At 36.8% G+C, this 20512-nt stretch overlaps 2 protein-coding genes and 1 long non-coding RNA gene across 7 annotated transcripts; 1 reads left to right on the top strand and 2 right to left on the bottom strand.

The window, feature by feature from the left end:
• Positions 1–1192: 1192 nt before the first annotated feature.
• Positions 1193–4085, bottom strand: LOC135627975 (uncharacterized). Of its 2 annotated transcripts, XR_010492744.1 has the most exons (4): positions 3982–4085; positions 3793–3888; positions 1758–1888; positions 1193–1669 (listed from the first exon to the last, which is right to left on the bottom strand). It is a non-coding gene; the product is annotated as an uncharacterized LOC135627975 (long non-coding RNA). The 2 variants fall into 2 exon arrangements; XR_010492743.1 differs by having other exon boundaries at positions 3793–4056.
• A 277-nt stretch (positions 4086–4362) lies between these two features.
• On the top strand, positions 4363–7572 carry LOC135627974 (uncharacterized). 3 transcript variants are annotated; one of them, XR_010492741.1, is made up of 4 exons: positions 4363–4753; positions 4829–5250; positions 6702–7197; positions 7303–7572. XR_010492741.1 is itself a non-coding variant. In XM_065134460.1 (3 exons), exons 1-3 carry the CDS (start codon positions 4589–4591, stop codon positions 7138–7140), a joined length of 1026 nt encoding a protein of 341 aa, XP_064990532.1. In that variant the 5' UTR covers positions 4364–4588; the 3' UTR covers positions 7141–7572. The 3 variants fall into 3 exon arrangements, 1 of the variants encoding a protein (XP_064990532.1); XR_010492742.1 differs by having other exon boundaries at positions 7298–7572; XM_065134460.1 differs by having other exon boundaries at positions 4364–4753; positions 6702–7572.
• Positions 7573–9064: 1492 nt separating this feature from the next.
• LOC103971225 (mitogen-activated protein kinase 10) lies at positions 9065–18805 on the bottom strand. 2 transcript variants are annotated; one of them, XM_065134459.1, is made up of 11 exons: positions 18172–18805; positions 17712–17762; positions 16203–16611; positions 14806–14933; positions 14606–14665; positions 13890–14039; positions 13632–13787; positions 13260–13471; positions 13080–13181; positions 9881–10044; positions 9065–9779 (listed from the first exon to the last, which is right to left on the bottom strand). In XM_065134459.1, exons 3-11 carry the CDS (start codon positions 16597–16599, stop codon positions 9367–9369), a joined length of 1782 nt encoding a protein of 593 aa, XP_064990531.1. In that variant the 5' UTR covers positions 16600–16611; positions 17712–17762; positions 18172–18805; the 3' UTR covers positions 9065–9366. The 2 variants fall into 2 exon arrangements, with proteins under 2 accessions (XP_064990531.1, XP_009383467.2); XM_009385192.3 differs by lacking the exon at positions 17712–17762 and having other exon boundaries at positions 18172–18804.
• Positions 18806–20512: the final 1707 nt, after the last annotated feature.

The raw sequence follows: 20512 nt of genomic DNA, 5'->3' as shown, positions 1-20512 counted from the left end.
GATTATTTATATAAGTTATTGATTTATTAATATAATTAATGAAAAAATATATGGAGAAAAAGAAAGATTTACATATGATTTTTATTAACTTAGAGAAGGCCTACAATAGAATTACTAAACATTTATTATGGTGAGTTTTATAAAAGAATGATGTATCTACTAATTATATTGATATTATTAAAAATATATATATTAATGTAGCGACCCATGTTTGAATTATAAGAAGTATGTTTAGTGAGTTTTCTATTAGTATAAGATTACACTAAAGAATCACATTAAATTTTTATGTTTGGAATTAATTATAAACATGAGTTATGGAGGTAAATCTTAGAAACTAAAGATTTTAGATTAAATAAGACTAAAATTAAATACATAAAATATAATTCTAGTGAATTTAAAAATAAAAATAGAATATAATTAAATTGAATAAACAAGAAATCCTTTTAAATAAAAACTTTAGATATTTTTGATTAATTATTTAATAAAATAGAAAAAAATTGATAAATATATTACTTATTGAGTAAAAATAAGATATTTAAAATGTCGAGGGACATCGGGAGTCTTGAGTGATTATCAACTATCTTTAAGATTAAAAGTAAAATTTTATAAAGTAATTATAAGATCAATAATATTTTATGGATCTAAGTGTTAAGCAGTTAAGAAAAAAATATATAAAAAATTTATGTTATCAAGATGAGAATATTAAGATAAATGTGTGGAGTTACTATAAAAAATAAGAAAAAAATACTTTTATTTATGGATAATTATGTATCATTTTGATAGAGGATAAATGAGAGAAAAATTATTTAAAATGATATGAATATATGTTAATAAATAAGACCGTGATAATAAAAAAAAAAAATTAGCGGTATGAAAAAGGTAGAAAAAAACCTATAAAGTTTTAGTAGAAACTATAAATAAAGATTTACTTTACTAAACATATAATTTTTTTACAAATCTCATTGACCTCAAATAGTAATTGACAAAAAAATTATGTAATTGACCTCAAATAGTTGGAGACTTACAAATTTATTCTTATTGGATCATATAATTTGATCAATAAATTAAGGAATTAAATAATTTCCAACCTTATGATAAAGAAAAAGATGTTTAGAGCATAAGAAAGAAACATCAATTTCCACTCTAAGCCAAATCAACAAGACAGTGTTTACTGAGAACCTGTGAGTCTACATGATAACGGAAGCACAAGTGAATGAGATGATATGGGCTCACATATTATAGTAGATGTGGATCAATGGCTTATGTAGTTTAATCACTTCTTCATTTCAGTAGATGTGGATTGCATTTTATTTTCCTTTTTACAGTATGTTAAAGCATACAAGGAATTGTAAGCTATTCCCAGAGGAGATTGCCGTCTGCAAATATCATCAGCTGAGAATACATTCACAAGTTACAAAATGCAGCAGATGGTCTCCCTCATGATCTGAACAGTGTTTGTCATGGCCAGCTTCACTACCTTGAACTGGTTCTTCCTGGAAGAACATCGTCCATATAAGGAGCACAGATGCAGCAGGATCGTGTGATGGATTCACCATTGTAGCACATCTTGATTCTTCTGGCAAGAACACTTTCGTGAAGCAAAGGTTTCCATCTACTCTAGTCACCATCGTGCTATGATCTTGAAACAAGGATCTTGTGAACTCATGTTCTAAACATAACAAGTTCAGTCAATCTATACTGTGATGTTATGATCATCGAGCTTAAAAAGAATGAGTGAAATGACAATTAAGAGATACCTCAGTGTCGAAATCAGAGGAAGAGTATGCGAAAAACCCTTTTCACTCGAACTATGTCAAATTGAGCTTTCGGCACTGGTTTGCAACATTTGATGATCAATCAAAAGCTCTTTAGACCATTCAAAAGCATCCTGCTAGAGTTCAATAAGCAAATATTGAGATATTTGTATATGTTTTTTTCTGAAAGAATATAAGATAGGATGCAGGAGTAACTGAAAAAGGATTCTTTCAGAAGTCTCATGTACTTCACGAAAAAGGTTTCTGAACTGGCCTATCGGTGTGGATTTGGCACATGCAGTTTCATTACAATTTAGTTACAGGTAACTAAAATTTGCCAAAACAACAACACAACTTGGGTTCTTGAATGGCTGAAACATGTAGGTTGTAGTTAATCGCTTGGTGATGGAGGACAGAGTAGAATTAAGGATTCCAAGTTTGTTCGACCAAGGCAGGTAAGCTATTAGATGATTTCTAGGTACTAAGAGTTAATTTAACAAAGATTTGCCATAAGATGGTTCCAACACACTAAGAGTTACTTGATATTATGAACTACTGTACGCTACATTAAATTTAGTAATGCGTTTCAAGGTCCTCTTAGGACGCCAGAGAACGACAGCAAGGATTCCCGAGCATGTAAAGAATATCATAGCTGTTCTATGAAAAGAACTAATCATAATTTGATATATTGTATATACACTATGCTGATTCTCAATTCGGAATTCTGATCCACGTTAGAAACCCTGCTATATCAATATTACATTGTAAGAATGTCAGACAGTTCTGGTAATCATTCCCTATATGTAGCAAGAATAACTTTTAATTTGATTGACTAGTCACATAGTTATGCTGGTGCAATTTTCCAAACCAAAAGGCCATCTAACCTAGCAATAGAAAGCCAATTTAGATGATACTTCAAAACAAGTGAAGAAAACTTAAGATGGATGGCTTGAGATATACACACAAACATGTAGCTGCATAGGAGTTGTTTTACCATAACTCACAGATAAGAACTCCACAGAGGGTTGTGGGGTGCTATCCAGAGGTAAAGAACTAAGCAGCTCGGCCACTGATGATTGTTTCAATTTGTTACTTTCCTCAAATTTCCTTGATTCTTCCAAACTTCTAACCAGCTATCTGTCATACGCAACAATGCTCACATAATGTTTCACCCAAGCCATTGTTTTTTCTTTTTAGAGGAATACAATACTGTAAATCCAACCTCACTGTAACATTACCATTTCATTTGTAAGACACTAAGTGATACTATAATATTATCATTTCACTGATAATATACTAAATGGTTTGTGTACATCTTGTACCCTACTCGTTGTCAAGAATGAGCTGAGGCTTGTGGCTTATTATTTGCTTCTAAGAAATTAACCACAGATGCTGTAATAGATAAATCAAAAATTGAAATACCCTACATACCATGTTGTCAAAAGTGTATGGATTATCTGAAATTATATATAGAAGAACAACATATAAAGATTAATGGTTTTGCACATTGACATAACTGTGATCTTATTTTGCAGGATGGGGCCAAAAAGTCTTTTTTTTAGGTAAAAAAACCTCAGAAGTTCCAATAGTTGGAGCTAACTTTTTGGTGCTACACCTAAAAGATTAATTAAATATGATAAATAAATTTGACATTCTGAGTGTTAGCACTGGAGATGCACTATATGGACGACAAATCACTCTTTGTAAGTATCTCTCATTATCTGTTTCTTGGACTTCAAAGTGTTCCCATCATGCCTTGTTATATATACAATATTCCCACACAAAACATATCACTCAAGTTTTGAAACGTTCAAGCATCTTAATTAACGAACAGGAAGAGCAGAATACATCTTTTACTCCCAAGGATCATAGAGGTATCACAAGTTCCACAAATATGTTCTGCTGTGAAAGGTAAAGAAAGATCACTCATTAGCAGCGCTAGAATATGTAGATTATGCTCACTATCAGCATCAAGCATGTTAAAAACTTGGAAACCAAAGTACTTATTTGTATCCGGAAAGGATTTATCAACAATTACCTCAAAACATATAGGTTTCTTGATTAGATCTTCACAATCACCTCGAACACAAACGTCTTACATGTATTCAAGAACGTTTCATTTTTGGAGAAGTACCTAAACCAAATGCAAACGAGAAAATGATAATCTAGAAAAGAGGAAAAAGAGATCAGATCAACATCCTGTGAATGGAATTTGCGAACGCCAGACATTCGATAGAAGTCCTCAAAGAAAAGCTCAAAACCCTCACGGCTGGTTCTCCCCGATCCACGACAGACGCTACGACCACTTCCTTACAAGGACGGAGTGCTCAAGGACGAAATGTTATCGGGTTGAGACTACCTCGTACAGAGACCCGGATCCGATAAGAAGCGGATCTTGGAGTTCAAACCTGATTCAATTCTCGGTCTAATCGTCAGCAATTGATCCCATATTGGCCCAATTAGTGAACGGTCTCACACAAAAGCCACAGGTCACTTGATTGGGCCGGAGCCATTCAAATCGACAGATCACTTGATTGGGCCGGAGCCATTCAACTCGGCAACGATCGTTCTCAAACCTTCCAAAGCCCTCCCGGTCCAACCAAACCACCCAATTCCACGAACAGAAAAAGATCGAAGTGTCATCCATCGCTGCACCGATTCAACGAGCAGGAAGAAGGTCGAAGCAAGGGAGAAGAAAGAAAGCCACACTGGAAGGTTTAGGAGGAAGGAAGAGGCACAGCGCGCATGCTCATCACCCCGATCACCATAAAAGCAAGAGGAGAAGGCAGGAGGAGCATAAGAATTACAGCAGAAGAGGAGGCGAGGAGGAGGAGATGGGCGTGGACTACTACAAGATCCTGGGCGTGGACAAGAGCGCCAAGGACGACGACCTCAAGAAGGCCTACCGCAAGCTCGCCATGAAGTGGCACCCTGACAAGAACCCGAACAATAAGAAGGAGGCCGAGGCCAAGTTCAAGCAGATCTCCGAAGCCTACGAGGTACGATCTTGGTGATCCGTTGATCCCGCCTCCCAAGATCCAGCCTTGCTGATCCGTGGCTCGCTTGTCTGATAGGTGCTAAGCGATCCTCAGAAGCGCGCTGTCTACGACCAATACGGGGAGGAGGGGCTTAAGGGGCAGGTCCCGCCGCCGGGGTCCGGCGGGTTCGACGGCGGAGACGAGTCGGCCACGTTCAGGTTCAACCCCAGGAGCGCCGACGACATCTTCTCGGAGTTCTTCGGGTTCTCTAGTCCGTTCGGCGGCATGGGCGGCGGCGGCAGCAGGGGCGGATCGAGGTTCCCTAGCCGGATGGGGGGGATGTTTGGGGAGGAGATGTTCGGGTCAACCTTCCGCGGCGGGGAAGGCGCGTCGATGAATTTTCAGCAGCCGCGGAAGGCAGCGCCAATCGAGAATCGGCTGCCATGCAGCCTCGAGGACTTGTATAAAGGGACTACCAAGAAGATGAAGATTTCGCGCGAGATTGTCGATGCCAGTGGGTGAGATTCTTCTCTTATGTTTATCGAAGAGATCTTAAAGCTTGGTTCATCATGCTTTCTTGGTTGATCTAATCAGTGCGTGCTTTTTCGGAATATGCTCCAAACATTCTTGCTGTTGAAAGAAACTTGCTTCACTGTAGAAACATTATTGCTATGTGTTTTGGTGATCTGCACAAGATAATAACTTCATTTTTCATCACTGAAAGTTGGATCCATCGGTAAAGATGTGACGAGGTAGTTTGTCTTGGTGAAACAAAAGATGTCTTTGAAGAGCTACCGTTCCCCATTCTCATGATCAAAGTTATTTTGATGTGATTCCTCATTAGTTTTAATCACTAGGCCTATAGCTGCCAATCGGGTGTTATATTCATCTTACAGTCATCAAACTTACTAGTTTGAGATCATATATATCTATGAATGGACTTCACCACTTTTATCGATCATGTAGAGGAATGCTGTCATATATCCTTTCTCTCTTATTGTGATTGCATTATTCTGAATTTTCTCCTTTCACTTGTAATACTTGTTTGCTTTATATACATACATACATACATACATACATACATACATACATACATACATACATTAATTCCCTCTATTTTAAAAACTGTCAGCATCATCATAATGGATGATGTAGGTTGGTTCATGGATCTCATGTATGAAAGTCTCAGTTGTCTACTAGTAAGTAGTTTTTTTATTCTAGTCGTGCGTACTCTTAGTCATCATTGGTTGCTGATCGTGAACTGATAGGATAAGTAATGAGTAACACCTTATGTACCCCACATAATTCATTATTGAGTTGCTTCTTCCATCATCTTTTATCGTTTCGTTATTTAATTAGATAGAAAGCATTTTATTTTTCTGGGAATTCAAGATAAACATATTGTGCAGAATCGATAGGATATGTCTCTTAAGTTGTTCTCTTCCAAATGGTGTCTTGTAAATTACTGTCACATTGGATGTTTTAATAAGAAGTTTATGCAATAATGTAATGGTAGATGCAGTACGAAGAAAGTCATTAAATGGAAACATATTTCTAATTAAACTTGGCCCAGTGCTCTCTACATAAGATATGGAGCTGCTACTGCAATTTTTATTGTATTTTTGAGGCACAAGGTATTTGTATGGAAGAATCATAGTCATGCCTATATACTGTTTCCTTCTTGAAACGTAGAGCTGTTGCTGCAATCCTTAATCACAAACTGGTTTACTAGTTGGAGCGTTTTACCTCTTCCAATGTGCAGAACCTACTATTCAGTGGAAAGTTCATGCTTTACTATTAACTACTAGCCTTGCTACTATTTTGAATCTAGTCCAACATATGTCTACCTGTAGGCAGTGTAGATTGACATTCTGTTTATCCTACAGGAATAGGATTTATGTTAATGTGATGTTTATGTTAGATTCATTGGATCTACTAATATTTTGCTTACTCTGTAAATGTGTCACAGGAAAACAAAGACAGTGGAAGAAATTCTGACGATCAACATAAAGGCAGGTTGGAAAAAGGGAACCAAAATTACTTTCCCAGATAAAGGGAATGAATCTCCCAACATTATCCCTGCGGATATAGTTTTCATCATAGATGAAAAGCCACATGATGTGTTCACACGGGAAGGAAACGATCTGATTGCAACTCAGAAAATATCTTTGGTCGAAGCCCTGACCGGTTATACAGTTCATTTGACTACACTTGATGGTCGCAGCCTTACAATACCCATAAACTCCGTCATTCATCCTGGCTACGAGGAGGTGGTCGTTCGAGAGGGAATGCCAATACCAAAAGATCCATCTAGGAAAGGAAATCTTCGTATCAAGTTCGACATAAGGTTTCCGCCGAGGCTGACTTCGGAGCAGAAGGCCGGGATCAAACGGCTATTGGTTCTATAAGATGGAATGCAGGCGATGCTGCACATCTAGTGCCATAAGCGTTATGCTGTGGGTACGGTATGCTCAAATGTCTCTCTTCTTGTTTGTAACTTTGACATTATTCAATAAGCTTTTTTCTAATACACTTCAAGTATTGAGCTACTGTATCTTTGCTTAGTACAGAAGAATCAATTATAGCCGATCATGTTTTAAGTGTGAGAGTGACTCACTCACATTAAGAAGATATCAGCTGACTTCTGCTGGCAATTGGGGGAAAGTCATGTACCGAATATTAAAAACTTTGTAAAAGTTCAATTTTGTGTCTTGATTATCGGTTTCTGATGTGATATTAGACCCCATAAACATTCTTCAAAACATGTTGTATTTGCACTCTTTTGCTTTGTACAATGAATAGTTCATAAAACAATTCATCCTTGTCATCGGTTGAGCTTCCGGTGGAAGAGTTTCCGTGGTTAATTTTTAAGATCCCTATGGAATAGCTGATTACGAATTAGAATGATGATTGCACCCTTCTGCAGTTGGTATTGTCGATCTTACTTCATTAATTTATTACGCGTTTGCTCCTATATGATAGTAGTTGCTGGGATTACAAAATGTTTAAATTAGGTACTCATAAAAGAAAGAAGCATCATTTTTATTCTGTATCTCTTTGTGAACCTCTTCATAAATCAAAATCATCATAATCAACTTACCTTATCTTTCTTCCTTGAGGACAACTGCTAAAATCGTTCTTACATGAACAAGGATGAACCACAGGTTAATTATTCTCAACTCCAATGGCTGGATGAGAATCAGATTTTGTAGACAGAAAGTTCGAAGCTTTCTGATAGCCATTTAAAAAGTGACGCAACGCGATAGTCATTTGTCTTTCGTGTTTAGATTGATTGTTGGCATATGACAACTGACCATGAGAATGTAATTCTGAAGCTGCACATAGTTATGAAATATGTAGCTTTATTTACTTTAATACCATCGATTTTATCGACGGAAGCATGAAAATAAAAAATAATAATAATTTCAATATCTCATTTACATTTTCGATGGTGATGAACGATGGTACCGTTGGAGATCGCAAGTGGTTGTTATGGATGAGGAGGGAGAGGATGACGCAGATGCCGACGCTTTGCATCTGCATCGATGTAGCTGTAGAGCGCTGAAAGAGTCACTCAGCATCTGTATTTGTGTCGACGCAGATACAAAGCGACATCAACACAATTGCTTAGCGATATCAACATAGATGTAGAGAGACGAAATAACCTCTCGGCACCTACATTAGCGCTAATATAGATACAGAGTGACGCTCTACATCTGCATAGGCTAATGTAATTGCCGAGCGACATTGTTCTGCATTTGCATCAGATGACGATGCAGATCTCGAATAATTTTTTTATAACTTTACATTTGTATCGATGTCAACACAGTTGCCAAGGAACGTCGATGTAGATGCAAAACGTCAACATCCACATCGTTCTCTTCCTCCTCTCTTTGTCTCACCTCTCGTCATCGCTCTCTCTCATCCAAAACAATTACTCGCGACACCAAGAGCGTCATCATTCGTCACCATTGAAAACATAACTAGAATATTAAAATTATTTTTTTACTGATCGTTTTTGTATTTTCATCAATAGAACAGATAACATTAGGATAAATAAAGTTAAATGTTTAACTTTAATAACTACAAAAATTCAAATATAAATTTTTTAAATCTAAGAACTAAAATATTAAAAAGATTTAAGTAAATGAATAATCTATAATTATCCCAAGAAAAATTGAGAAAAAGGTATAAAACTACGTCAACCAACACAAGAGCAAAGTTATATGCTATAAAAGTCATAACGAGCTAGAATTTGCGATACCTCTTCGGATGTCATCTCATATTATAAATTATAAATAAACATTTAGTCTTGCTATGTCGTGACATCTATGGATGAATAGACATATATTGTAATTTATCAAAATATTATTGTTTTTGCAACATTTGCAGCCATCCCTGTTGACTAAAAACAAGCTTAAGACATTATACTCGCTCTACGGGAGATATCTCGCGGGAGGAAAACAAAGGAAAGAAGCAAATAGTACGAGAAAAAAAAAAAAAGAAGGCATCGGGGGTTTCATCTACGGTAATTTAGGAGGGCATCCACAATAAACTAACATAATATTGGAGAACCTTGCTTTCTCTTCCCTCATGAGTAATACAAGTTAACACCATTACCAACATATTGCGACCTATTTCATTCTTGCTACGCCAAACTGCATGACACCAGCGCCCATATTAGCAGCAGCAGCGATGCCGTTGTATGTAGGTTTTGGGGGTAGCATGTTCGCATCCACGATCATCCCGTCTTCCATTGAATCAGCCTTCGCACCTCGAGGCTGACAGAAAGCGTGGACACCCATGTCCATAACCAAGTCAGGCACAGATCGGTGAGGTTTCCGGTCCATCACGAGTCTCTCTGCCTCTACTGAGTTCCGCTCCGAGCATGTCGGATTGGCCATCGCTCTGTTGAAACAGAAGGTGGGAGGAATGACCGGCGGGGGTGGAAAGCCATGATTTCTAATCAGCCTCCTTGGATCATAGGAATCTTTTGGACCTCCATGTTCATATGGCAGCACAGAACCCACCACTCTCCCAGGTTTAGCTGCAATCGTAAAAGCAATATTGCCAACTTGGCTAAATAGGATGATTTACCAGGGGATGGAATAATGGACTTGAAAGGGAACTTGGGGATGAGATATGTACCAGTTGGAATCCTCTGAGGTAACTGTGAAGTCCTTGCAACATTTCTAGGTGCTCCACTGTCTCCAGGGTTGTTGGATGTGTCATCCATGACTTGACTCCCTCTTGATGAAGCCAAATTTGGTTGCTCCCTTGGAGGAACTGAAGTAGAATGGACCACAGTCGATCTACAAAAACAAGTGATTGAAATACGTAAGTCTCATCGATGGGAGATTAAGTACAGGTGGGAGAGACATCAGTGCCCAGTAAAGATGTGTTCCCCATTATCATCGTATGTGTTTTAGACTGCACAAAAAAGAGTCAAAATTTGGAATGGACAAGAACATTGATCACAAAACACATGTCAAATTCTGAAAATCAACCAATCTGGATAGAGATAGGCCTTTCTATTCTTAAAACATTCAATGACCAGATCAATCAACTCCACTGCACAACCAATCACAATCGATTGAGGCTGGTTATTCCCAACTGAATCTGTCAGTCCCAGACGATTTCGATTGATTCAAGCTGACATCAATAGGTTTCAAGTTATAGCCCTCACTTTATCGAAATCACCACTTTCTCCTTTTATTTCAGTCATATTCTTCTTCTACTTCTCAAACTACTTTTTGCCAAAAATTGTCAATCTGACAGTGGATTCAACAGATTAAATGATTGGATCCAGATGAACCACCGATTAAATATGACCAAATTATTGGATCTAGTAAGGTATGGCACAGGACAAGGCCACTCACAGTAGAACAAATTCAACAACCAATACCCTCCAATTCTCAATGAAAATTAGCTACAAGTGATGCCAAGTTAAATTCTTACTATAATAAAATAAAAGAAAACTCAAATTCTTGAAGATCTTAAACTATTGAGATCTTTTTGGCTGTCTTCAGATAGAGATATCTTCAGTGATGCCAGTCCAAAGTATTATCACAAATAGGGATGGCAAGGTGCAAGGGCAGAGCACGTTTTACTTAAAACGTCCTTTTTTCACCACTCAAAAATCCCACTTGTCCCCTCTCAGTGCTATGATTATATTTAAAACGTTCCTGTTTCACCACTCAAAAGTCCCACTTGTCCCCCTTCAGTGCTATGATTACATTTGATATATGTTTGATATATATTTGATTGTATTGGTCAATTGAGGAATCATTTATATGGAAATGTGAAAGGCATTTTTTTATGGGACAAGCAGGGTTCATTCAAGACAAGGATAAGTAATATCATCCCAACCCCCACTCGATCAAGGTTTTAAACTTTATGACTCAAACCCCCATGGTGAACTTATATAATTGACAGAATCAGCCTCAAATTCTTGAAGATCTTAAACTATTGAGATCTTTTTGGCTGTCTTCAGATAGAGATATCTTCAGTGATGCCAGTCCAAAGTATTATCACAAATAGGGATGACAAGGTGCAAGGGCAGAGCACGTTTTACTTAAAGCGTCCCTTTTTCGCCACTCAAAAATCCCACTTGTCCCCTCTCAGTGCTATGATTATATTTAAAACGTTCCTGTTTCACCACTCAAAAGTCCCACTTGTCCCCCTTCAGTGCTATGATTACATTTGATATATGTTTGATATATATTTGATTGTATTTGTCAATTGAGGAATCATTTATATGGAAATGTGAAAGGCATTTTTTTATGGGACAAGCAGGGTTCATTCAAGACAAGGATAAGTAATATCATCCCAACCCCCACTCGATCAAGGTTTTAAACTTTATGACTCAAACCCGCATGGTGAACTCATATAATTGACAGAATCAGCCTCTATATAATATTGACATGGGATGCATGGTGAACTTATTTTCTCCAATCAAACATTGTCCTTTAATGCATAAAGTCGACCACCTTACCATCATAGAGTTTAGCTATATTTTCTTATGTCCTGCAAAACCTTTGTGGTATCAGTCCGCAAAGAATTAGCAAAAAAGAAACCTTGTGTGGTCCACAAAGGACCTACATAAGAGAGATTGGTAACGTCAAATGCGGCAGACAATTCACGTCTCGTACAACTGAGATTAAAACAATTCTAGTGTCTCGTACAAACATGATTAAAACAATTCGACAAACACTTGAGGGACACCTTGAAGGACTTCAAACACTTCAAAAGACAGCCACAGGTCCACAATAGCCACTTAACTGGGTGTCAAAGATCAGCAAGACTATCCCTGAGTGACCCAAACTTAACTCTCCAAAGCCCCACCCGAACCTATGCCACCTAAGAAGGTTTAAATGAGTTGAGATGACTGACGTTTTGCACAGTGAAGTCAAAGCTCAAAAATCAGTTCGTGAGGCCAATTATCATAAATGATATAGTAATTGCATTATGGTGTCATTCTTTTACAAAATGATATGCCAACAGACTACTTCTTGTGTCCGCAAAGTTTAAAAAGGTTACTTTTAGGTTGATCCTTAAAAAGACAGTCGCAAGGATTATGCATAACTTAGGCAAATTTAGCTAAGTTAGTGACAAAATGACGTAGGTGTTGTGGGTGCACAATGCGCAGCTGACTGTGACATTACTGTTTCTAAGAAGGTATTCTTCAACTTTTCTTCTATACTTACCTCCATCAAAGAACAACAAATAACCTTTAAAGGCTCGTGAAGTTCAAGAAAAAAACATGTTTGCCATTAACTTCATAACATGGCATAATGACAAAGTCTTTTTTAACTCTAGAAGTACATGCCCAACATCCCATTTTAAGATTCATAAGAACCCTAGCAATCATATGTTCAAGTCTCTGAAAAGAAGGCAAGTCAGAAAAGATAAATTGTTTGAAAAATTAGACTATTGAAACAAAATTTTGATTTGGCTGCAAGGCCCTATGACCTTATCTTTATTGACTTAAACATGTTTTATGTTTCTTATTTTTTTCCTTAAAAACTATGTTAAAACATCTATTTGCTCCTTCAATAATATTTCAAGCTGCTATATCAAGTTACTCCTGAAGCCACCATAAGACTGGTGTAGCCACAAGCCAATTATATCAATCTATGAAACACCACTATCCTCTTATACTCTCCCCTAACTTAGCCACCTTCACAAAACATGTTATGATTCTGAGCCATTTTGCATTATGTCATCATTATGCATGAAATATGCAAAACACTCACAGAAATTCCATAAAGAACTTAACATGTTCACATTAAAAAAAAAAAGAGAAAATAAGATGCACACAAAACCTAAATGCTAAATGAACAATTACCGAGGGAGAGAAACATGCTTTCTCTCTAATGGAACTACTGGTCCACTTTTACCACGATTTTCCTCAAGGTACGCAAACTGCTTCCTGAATTGGTCAACAGCGCTGCAAAATAGACGTGATGCAGAAAGTTTTACAGGATGCATAAGAAAAAAATATAAATAAAGAAAACCAGGTTAATACCTGGGGTATAGGAAGTTTGGTCTTTCAGTTCCATTAATGTACTCTTTGAGAAGTTGTGGATGATATTCCAATATTTCTCGAAAGATAAGTTCCCTAATGTCCTCCTTTGACACCCTGTGGCGCTCAAATTCAAACTCCATTTTTGAAATTGGTTGACATGAAGGTTCTCTTTCCAATTTAGACAGACCCTTAAAATAAGGGTCAGCTAAGGCCTGATCAATAACACAGAATTTCTTCTTGTCAGATAAATATTATTCAGGATATCTAGTAGAAAAGAGATACTTCTGTGGTAATAAATTCACTCTAAAGCAAAGAACATCTAAAAAAAAATTAGGGTATGACAACATATGCACATAAATTAACCAAACATACCTCCGCAGCTGATGGCCTATCTTTTGGGTCAAACGCCAAAAGCCTTTCTAATAATTTTAGAGCTAGTGGGTCAGCATTTGGAAACTTCTGAGAAAAGGGCACTGGTTGTTTTTTCCTCATACTGCTTAAATATTTTCTTGCTTTCTCATTACGCACCTGGAATCAGCAAGAGAACCGATTAAATAAATAATTTCATTGGTACTTGGCACATAATAATATCATGTTTTCCATACAAATTCACGAGAAGGGTCAGCATACCCGAGAAATGGTGTCTAAGGAAGGTGTTCCTAGAAGATCAGTCATCAAATCCAGTTGGTGAACCACATTTTTACCAGGGAAAAGTGGCTTTCCAATCAAGAGTTCAGCAAAAATGCATCCAATGCTCCAAATGTCAATAGCAGGGGTATACTGCAAAATCATAAAAACTGTGATTTACTATTTCTAAATGACAAAACAGCATAAATGAAAATAAATGTTGTTCTTTAGCACAATCAAGTGCCCAAATACCAAGCTATGTCAGGTTATAGGAGAGGAGAAATTAATCCTTCTTGAATATCCAATTCTTCATTTCTAATATATTACATCTCCAAGTAAAATATCTAAAGGTGAATACTTCAACATTTTTTTTAATACATATGAATACACAAGCACATTCATGTATAATATATGCACATAACTTTATAATTACTTGTGTATGATAGTATGCATGCGCAAAAGTATGCATAGAGATACACATATTAAACATGTATCGCATATGGGAAACTTTCTTCTACAACTATTAGTCAATTCGTCTAACTAAAATAATGCTTCAAAAACCAACCTCATGTGGCACTACAACACGAAAGACCCAGTAGTTGGTTTAGTAAATGGTGACACTTCAACATGACTAAAACTACAATAAAACTTTTAGAGGTGTACTATTTTATTGGGATTGCATCATGTGACAAGCAATTTATCCTACAAATATACAATACCTTCGAATAAAATGATCCACATAGCTCTGGAGCTCTGTACCATCTGGTTGCAACATAATCCTACAAGATATGTCATTACCTTCTGAAGGTCAATATACTCAAGTTACAGAAAAAAGAAACTATAAGATCAGTTTACATAAAATTCTCAAGGAAAGAAAGCAAGTTTCAAGATAAAGAACTCCACTGTTTTCTTGGCATACCGTCCAGAATATAGTTGTTGGTGTGTCATTAAATGCAACTCTTGCTAAACCAAAATCACATACTTTAAGTTTGCAGTTTGCATTTGCCAGAATGTTCTTTGGTTTTAGATCTCGGTGATAAACATTAGCTGCAATTACAAAAGCCCAGTGTCAGAACAAAGGCAAATATCTGAAGTGCTTGAACACTGTATTTGGCATTTAGTACTCTAGCATTTTGAATATAAAAAGATAACCGACAGCATAAGATTAATACAAGTCAACCATAAAAAGAAATTTAAGAAACAAGATCCAAGAAACATTTAGGAATTTTGAAAACATTATTCAGAAAAGTTCATGTTGATAACAGATCAATTTAATATAATATAAGAAAGATATAAGACAGTCATTACAAGAAAAAAAAAAAGAGAACAACGTTACTACCATATGTCATGAAACAAGCAGATCAAAATCCCTGGAGAAATAAATTTCTTCAGGAAAAACACAAAACAAAGAGAATAGACACATCATAATGAAAAATGAACTCCTCTTGCTGCCAACTATAAAGAGGAAGCATCTTACAAAAGAAATCACCTACTCATACAAAAGATATCACCTCCTCCCAAAAGTTTGAAAATAACAATCAGATGAGAAGATCACAATCAGAAAAATGGTCAAGTATCTTATTTTTCTACTTTGATTGCCCTACCAAATGAAGTGTAAGACAAACAGGTGCCGCAAAACTACTTTCAATTGCAACCAGGTTGTGCCTGTTTGGAGAGATCATCATAAATTATTTATGCTGCCCATGGTACATCATAAATATTCAGCTAACTTTCACTCCCATAAAAGGAGAGAGGTAAATGTAGCTGGTGTGTAACTAACATAGTCAAGCTATAAGAAGGTAAGTAGAGCAAGAACATGCATATCACCCTTTTGTTAGCAAACAAAGTTTCCCAATGGAGCATCTATGAAACATTTCCTAAGAATCCTGAGAGTATATGGATACAGCAAGTAAATTTCACTTGCTAAAATATCTTCTATGGTGTCAAATACAATGAGGAAGTATCTTGAAGCATTAGACGTGTATACAGCATGGACAAAGGAAGTAATTCTAAGCATTCATATTCACAAACTATAACTGGCAAAAAACTAAAACTGAAAATGATCTCATGTGAGTTGTATGTATAGACATGATTGGCTAAATGGATCCCCACTCATAAACCTCTTTTGAAGAGCCTGATTTATGGCTTAATATGAAGTTTTCCCACACATGATCAAAAGTAACACTGAACAGTGTCAAACAAGCAATGCTTTCTGGATCATTATAGAGGTTTACAAATGAGAATATACCAAAAGAGCATATAAAACATCATAATGAATTACTTCATGAAATAGAACATTTGACATGAGATTTTTACCTGTATGGATATATTTTAATGCACGAAGCAGTTGATAAAGAAAGAACTGGTAATGCTCCCTGGTTAAGTCATCATTAGCCTTTATGACTTGGTGAAGATCTGACTCCATGAGCTCAAAGACAACATAAATATCTTTGAAGTCCTTTCTTGATGGAGGCAACATAATGTGTTTTATCTCCACGATGTCAGGATGTCTTAAAAGCCTAAGAAGCTTAATCTCACGAAGAATCCTAGCAGCATCAGAAATGTGTTCAAAAATATCATGTATCTTTTTTATGGCCACTTTTTCACCGGTATGTGTGTCAATGGCAGAACACACAAGTCCATAACTCCCTTTACCAATGACCTCCTGAACTTTGTACCTGCTGACATCCCCATATTCCGTGAAGAAGTCCATCTCCGATGTGTTCTGTAGAAATATCATTGCAATAAGATAGAGTCAGTGACCTAGTTAACAAGATTCCAGCACCAGAAAAAATTGACTTGTTGCAACCCTAAATGGAGCTATTGCTTTGATCATGCATAGCTAATAATCAGTTTGATTTTGCATACAATTTCTTTCTTGATAAGCTTGCTAAAGGCTAGACTACCCGAAATCCTTGTAGGAAATAAAATAATTTCCAAGAAAATGATCAAAAAGTAAAACCACGAAATCATATCAACAGCCACATGAACATCAAAATATTGAATGTGCGTACTATAAGCAATGTTCAAGCAATATGTGTCCATATTCTTCATAGTTTATGTACAGATCTCATAAGTTAGAACAGCTGTACCGTAAGTCCAAACCTAATATAACTCACCGCTTTATTAGACTCTAGATACCAGATCAACTTTGTATATCTAGATTTAGAAAAATCTCTTAAAAAATGTTCTCTGCTATTTTTAACAACGTGCAATTGAATACAACAAGAGCCTTTTTTTTCCCTAAAACTCATAAAGATAATGAAACACTTCAAAATGATACAGGTCTCTTTTTGTTCATCAACATTTCATACGTGCCACTCCTATGCATGGAAATGTTTGCTATTCTTATTTCTTTTCGCTAATTCGCTATTACCATTTCCAAATTATCAAGGTTACTGCATCATCTAGATAACAAATGGGATCGCTCATGATCAATGATATACAACCAATTCAGTTGCAGAAATAAGTAACAATATTAAACAAGGAAGAGACCTTTTAGAACAAATCTCAAAGATAATCACTATCAGAAGACAATAATTAATCTCCACGCCAGCTAAGTCAAAATCCAATGATTCTTCAAGTTGTTGCAAACAAAGACAGAGTGGAGGATACAGCAGAAGTTGCTAGGAAGGACACGGAATGTTTGGTAATGTCATTGATAACTATGATAACAGAGAGATTCTTGTTATTAAACTAGCAATTTAATGGAACAGAATCAGGTTCCTTGAAAAGTGGAATCCACTACGCCATCAAAGTGGACAAACTTTGTGCTCTTTCTCTATGTAATTATCTTCCAAAGGCATCAAAATAGGGTCAAGTTACCTACAGCAGCGAGGTTCACATCTCCATATTTAGATGCAACAGTAAACTCCCCTACAAATAAAAGCAAAAGATAGAGAGGAAAATTCAATAACAAAAGACGAGATTTTACCGCAATAAACTAATCAGACGTGACTGACTTGCAAAAGTGCTAAATCATGTCAAACCAGAATTTTAGATGACAAAGTTAATAAAAGCTTAAATCATAGTATGGCACAGAAGGGCCAAAACAAAATGGCAGTCCAAAGAACCAAGTCCACTATAGAAACAAATGTTATTCAGGTAATACAGTAAAATCATGAGATTCATCCCCATATCAATTATGCGCAAAGATATCATGTTAATCCTATCGGAAAGGAAGCAAGAGAAATGGGTTACGGGGAATGAAAACAAGGAGAAGAAGTTCTTGCTAAATTTTCTTATGCAATACATGCAAAAATTGAGCACATCAAGAAACCCTAACCTTCTTTCGCTGATCTTGCTGCATCTTTTAGGACTTGACTATACACTCTTGTACTCTTCCTCCTAAAATAGATCCTTATCTCCCCCTTCTCTTTCCTGTTGCGCAGAGTAAATAAGGACCCTCCGACTAGTTGAAGTTCGGAAAGAAATCGGCTGATTCAACTTCAGAAGACAACAGTCCGCGGCAATCTCAGCCGCATTTGCCCCACCGGCACCTGCTCCGGATCACGAGCCTGCAGTCCCTCCTCGCCCGTCTCCAATCCCCAACCAAATCCCTCATGCACCCCGCCTCCTCCTGGCCCTCCGCCGCCGCCCACCGAGCCCTCGATTCGAAGGAAAACCCTGCGGCCAGCACGGTCATACAGCGCCGAAGCACGGCTTCGCGACGCTGTTCGGCACCATCTCGGCCTCGATCCCGATGCCCCTCGAGAGCGCCGACGCAGATCTCTCCGCGAGACGAATGGTGGGAGGTCCACCAACAAGGGGGAGGAGAACACGAAGCGGAGGGGAGGTGAGCGAAGCGGCCTCGAGACTGGTGGGACAGCAGAGCGGCACGGACACGGCCGTAGAAAGAAGCCGACTCGGTGTTCTCGATCTCGTCCTCCCTCTTCCCTTCCCCCACACCCCTCCTCCCACCCGAATCTTAATACCTAGATGCCGACGCTATTCCCACGCCGCTCCTCTTATTACCAGAACGGCAGAGCCAGTGGGCACCACAACACGATCCAATCATCGGGCAAGCAGGGGAAGCAAGTATAAGGAACCAGTAGAATCGGGGTGTCGGTGGTACTCACTGTCACAGGGGGGTTTCGTGGATGGCATCGGTGGTGGGTGTGGGTGGGTATGCCATCGGATTTATGCTGCTTTTGCTCCTTTTGGGAAATCTTCTTCGGTCTATCCCAGCCGACAACAAATTGACCGGCTCGCTGTATTTATTCCTGATCTGGTAACAACAATTTATCCACGCGTCTGTGCTTGTCAGCTACCCGCATGCTGATTGGAAACGGAGCTGGGGCCCGCTCGTAGTGTGTGCAGCTTACGAGTTACGATGTCGCTGGTATGCTTAGGCCTCCAGTAATGTAGCATTGCATAATGGATGTGTTTCATGTCCTACTTTTGTGTGAATATTAAGACTGAAAGGGGATATGGTTACCATGATATATTCATATGGGGGCGCAGTTTACCCCAAAAACACGAATTAATATGTTTTTACCAGTGAGCCCCTCTCATTACAAAATTTACCAAGAACCGTAAGACAGCAAAAGGGTAAATATGTCATTTTAATAATTATCATATGATTGATGTTTATGTTATGTAAATATAGATATATGGTGGCATTGATTACCTTAGTTGATAAAGATTTTAATAATTTATAATTTTTTATTCGTCTTTTTTTACAATTTTTTTTTATCTAATTAAATTTGATTTAAAGGTCTCAAAAAGTATATAAAAGTTAAAAAAAAATAGAATAATTATTTTTATCATATTTATTGATTATATTAAAAAGTTAAAATGAGTTGGATAAATGTTATGGTATTATGCTCATAAAACTCAACATGATAACATATCAAAATATGATGTAAAAACTCATAAAATAATTCAAAAATTAGAAAGACAAATGAAGTTACTATATATATATATATATATATATATATATATATATATATATATATATATATATATATATATCATATTTGTTTGCTATGTTGAAAGATTGAAATGAGTTGATAAATTTCATGGTATTATACTTGTAAATAAATTGCGTGACACTCAATTAGAAAATCAATATCTTGATTCTGAAATCAAGTATAATATAATTCATTTACAAATTTAACACTATAAAATTTAAGTAATTCACCTTAAATTTTAACCATACAAGAAAAACATGGTACAACAATTTGCTACATTTAATTTTCTATTTTTATTGATTTTTATAAATTCTGTATAATCAAATTTAGTATTTTTTTTGTTTTATTTTATAATCGAGCGTAACACAATTTATTTATGTTAGGATTAAGAGCACTAAGAGGGGGGGGGGGGTTGAATTAGTGCAGCGGAAAACTTTCTACGATTAAAACGAAACTGCGTTCGAACGATAAAAATGATTTCTGTGTGAAAGCCGATTCTAAGCAAGATGATGTTAAAGTCAATCTATGAAGGCAGTTTACAACTATGATGAAAACCAGAATATAGGCGCAAGCTGAAATACGACGTTCGTACGAAGAAACTGATTTACGTCTAAATGCTGATTCATAAATCACTTGATTAGGCAAGATGTAGTTTAAGCAAGAGTATAAAGGCAGTTTGCAGTTATGGTAGAGCTCAAAACGTAAACGCAATCT

The sequence above is a fragment of the Musa acuminata genome, chromosome BXJ2-11 (genome assembly GCF_036884655.1).
Source record: "Musa acuminata AAA Group cultivar baxijiao chromosome BXJ2-11, Cavendish_Baxijiao_AAA, whole genome shotgun sequence".
In the NCBI taxonomy this organism is placed as follows: Eukaryota; Viridiplantae; Streptophyta; class Magnoliopsida; order Zingiberales; family Musaceae; genus Musa; species Musa acuminata.
This window is presented reverse-complemented; position numbering and strand designations above follow the sequence as displayed.